Below are 3,793 nucleotides of genomic sequence, written 5' to 3'. Positions count from 1 at the left end.
CTATGTGTTTTAGCTATCTATAAAGTGACCAACTACCTTAGTTTCCCTGGGATTGAGAGGACTTCCCAGAACATGAGTCTTTTACTGCTTAAACTGGGAGAGTCCCGGCCAAACTAGGATGACTGTCACTCTAGATATATGCATATTACTAGAAAACCTGAAAATACATAAAAGAAATATCAGTAGTTATCTGAAAGAAAAAGAACTAAATGTAATGGCTTCTTTCTTTTGTGCTTTTCTGCTTTCAAAGGTAAAGGTGATATAATACATACTTAGTATGAACAATCACAAGTTTACTAAAGACCTGGTATTGAAAATCTCAAAATAGACTTAAAGCTAAGGTTCAAAATAAAACAGACTTTGGTACACGTTCTTTTGTCAAACAATAATTCTAGATTTCCACAACACTCAGACAGACTGAAATTGCATGGGATTTTACAGAAAAGTCTGTGTTCTACAATATGTGATTTCAAACACTGCATACTGTAAAGACTCCTAAAAATAGTGTAATAAAATTTTTAAACAAGTAACATGTACACTGAAACAAAATAAAATTTTTCAATAAGCCAAGCAGCTTTAAAAATCCACTATAAATAAATAAAACTATCTACTTTAATATTTAGATCTATATATAGGAGCTCTGGTGGCATAGTGCCTAAGGCATTTGACTGCTAACCAGAAGGCTTGCAGTTCTAACCCACCAGCCACTCCTTGGAAGGAAGGTTGGGCAATCTACTTCCATAGTGATACTGCCTCGGAAACCCAAGGAGGGGTTGCTATGAGTTGGATCTGACTCGAGGGCAGTGAGTTTGGGTCATTTTTTTAATATACATACACACATATACACCCCTATTAAAGTGACTATAAAATGGACTATAGACTCCATTTCTTTATTTATTATGTTTTACTCTGTCAAGAGTAGGCATTAAGCAAATGATAGTCACTGACATGAAGCCTTTAACACTTACAAAATACACTGCTCCAAAGCTTCCATGGCCAATTTCTCTGAGATCTGTGAAGAGCTTCTCTGGATCTTCTTTGAAAAAGAGCTCTGCAATTTCAGGGTCCTTCAGGCTGCCCGCTCGGTTAGTTGATGGCATCCTGCTGGGCAGTCAGCTATCTGATTCTAGTTTTATACTGCTATCCCAATCCTTGGTTCATCTGTATGAATGAAGCCACGTTGCCATAAACTACTGTAGAGAGATAAGAGACGAAAAAAGGTCAAGAAAGGCAAAAGCTGTTAAGAATAATTATGTAAGATCATTTACTGACACCACTTACAAAATTTTCTCAAGCCTACAAGTTCACTGAAAAGACACTATGATCTACTAGTACCCAAAACTAAACCTATTGTGAGTCAATTCCAACTCATAGCAACCCTGTAGGACAGTAAAATTGCCTCATAAGGTTTCCAAGCCTGTAAATTTTTACGGAAGCAGACGGCAACATCTTTCTCCCGCAGAGCGGCTGCAGATCGGCTGAACTACGGATCTCTTGATTAGCAGCCAAGTGCTTAATCACTGTGCAACCAGGGCTCCTGTCTACTAGTACAGTTGTTCCTAAACCTGGTCATCATCACAATCATCTGGGGCTTTTTTTTTTTAAGTAGATTCTTACTACACAGCACTTTAATTCTGTGAGATAGATGAGATGAGATAATATACAGTAATATATAGATTAGTATATTAAAAACATACACAACTCAAGATGTACCCATAGCATGTTTTTGACAATAGAGAAAATCCTATCTATTGCTGATCTTCAAATATAATAAAACACACAAAAGATTTAATTCTGTACTCTGCCTTTCTTTTCCTTTCAAGGACTATATACCAGTTTATCAATCAACACTAGCATTCTAGAATTCCCTTTCTTCTCAGTGTTATATATAATTTGTTATGATCCACATAATCGAATGCTTTGCGTAGTCAATAAAACATAAGTAAACCTCTTTCTGGTAAAAGTTGATCGTATAAAATAAATAAATAAGGACAGGACTCTCTAGAAAATCAGAGAATCAAGAAATGTTGAGTGAATTGGAATTTTGATGTATAAAATACCAAAAGACAATACAAAACTATTGCCATCAAAACAGCAGAATACTCATAGAAACAATTAGTCCTAGTGACTGGTATACTATGTGATCCGCAGCCTATATGACTATGAGACCAGAAGAACTAGATAGTGCCCAGCTACCACCATCAACCACTCAGAGGGGGATCTATATAGGAGATCCTGGATAGAGAGGGAGAACAATGTGGAACAAAACTCAAAATCATTATCATTTGGGGGAAAAAATAAAGGCGGGGGATCAGGTTTACTGGTCTGATAGAGCCCGGTGGAACCACTGAGACTATGGCCCCTAGCTGCCCTTCAGGTCTGGAATCGAACCCACACTTGAAGCTTCCAGCCAAACAAAAGACAGGCATATGAGCTGAACATTTACCTGAGGCAGATACACTCCTTGGAGAGATCAATCATGGGAGAAAGAAGGGCTGTTTATGTACAGGGAGACAACTCAGGAGGCAGGAGTGCATGGGGAAATGGACACATGGAAGAGGTAACTATCAGGAGGAAGTGGGAGTGGAGCTGTTGCATTGGGGTAAATTATAGTCAATGTCACGAGACAAAGTGTATGTGAACTGTTGTATAGAAAGTGAATTTGCTCTGTAAATTTTCACTCAAATCACAATTTAAAAAAATAAATAACAATAGAATACTAAGAGAAGACCAAAAACCAAACCAAACCTACTGCCATCAAGTCGATTCTGACTCATACCAACCCCTATAGGGTTTCCAAGGCTATAAATCTTTATGAAAACAGACTACCTCATCCTTCTCCCAAGAAGAAGCAGGTGGATTTAAACTGCTGACCATTTTGGTTAGCAGCCAAATGTCCTATCACAATGCCACCAGAGCTCCTTATAATAATACAAGCAGGACAAGTAAATCAATAAGCTGAAAGAGAGTCCAAAAACAAATCCCATGTGTATGTAGCTTGGAATTTAGTATATTATTAAAGAAGAAATAAACATTGTTGACAAAATTGATAATCCATTTAGAAAAAATAAATCATATCCCTATCCCTTATCTCACCCAAATATCACTACTAAAAGGCTTGAAGAGATATCTCAAATCAAATCTCAAGTTACGGTTCCAAAATTTACTGCGATGTCTCACAGAACAAACTGCCAAGGAAATGGCTCATGCAGTTGTACGGTTGGCGAGTCACAAATCCATGGGTCAGGCATCATCGGTCTGGAGGATTCACCTCACTCATGTGGTTGCAAAGGCTGATAAACCCAAATCAACGGGTCAGATGACAGGCTGCTGGCTCACAAGGCTGCAGAAGCTAGTAAATGAGGTCAGACAATAGGCTCCTGGCTCAAGTCCCAAGAACTACAGGTCAGATGACAAACCACATGGAGGATTCCAGAGCAAGGCAGAGAACTCTGCTAGTGCATTTAAGGAAACTTAAGGGTGGTAATTTGAGTCTTGCCCTCTGTAAGGCAGTGACTCAAGTACAATTACCCTAATCCTGAGTCATTAACATAAGGGACAACTCACTCCGTAATGGGACCATAACCACAGGCATAGAGGCTAGGATTTACGGTAGATCACAAAATGGAAGGCTACGGCTAGAACGGCAATAGTAAGCAATTCACTGCACCGCAATGAGTCAAGGAAAATTAGAGAATATTATTAACTGAATGAAAATAAAAAAATAACAAAATTTGTAGGATACAGTTAAAACAGTATTTGCATGGAACTTTATAGTATTAAATGCTGTGAG

At 38.1% G+C, this 3,793-nt stretch overlaps 1 protein-coding gene across 1 annotated transcript in view; it reads right to left on the bottom strand.

Annotated features, from left to right (window-relative positions):
- The window catches only part of TAOK1 (TAO kinase 1), a 93,064-nt gene extending 91,964 nt beyond the window's left edge, over nucleotides 1-1,100 (bottom strand). The window contains 1 exon segment of the mRNA XM_007937401.1: nucleotides 969-1,100. Coding sequence (XP_007935592.1) covers nucleotides 969-1,100 — 132 coding nt within the window.
- Between the last annotated feature and the right edge of the window lie 2,693 nt (nucleotides 1,101-3,793).

This window comes from Orycteropus afer, unplaced genomic scaffold (genome assembly GCF_000298275.1).
Source record: "Orycteropus afer afer isolate SDZICR_OR568_19922 unplaced genomic scaffold, OryAfe1.0 scaffold00042, whole genome shotgun sequence".
NCBI lineage: Eukaryota > Metazoa > Chordata > Mammalia > Tubulidentata > Orycteropodidae > Orycteropus > Orycteropus afer.
The sequence above is the reverse complement of the archived record's forward strand: the minus strand, read 5'-3'. Positions and strand labels throughout refer to the sequence as shown.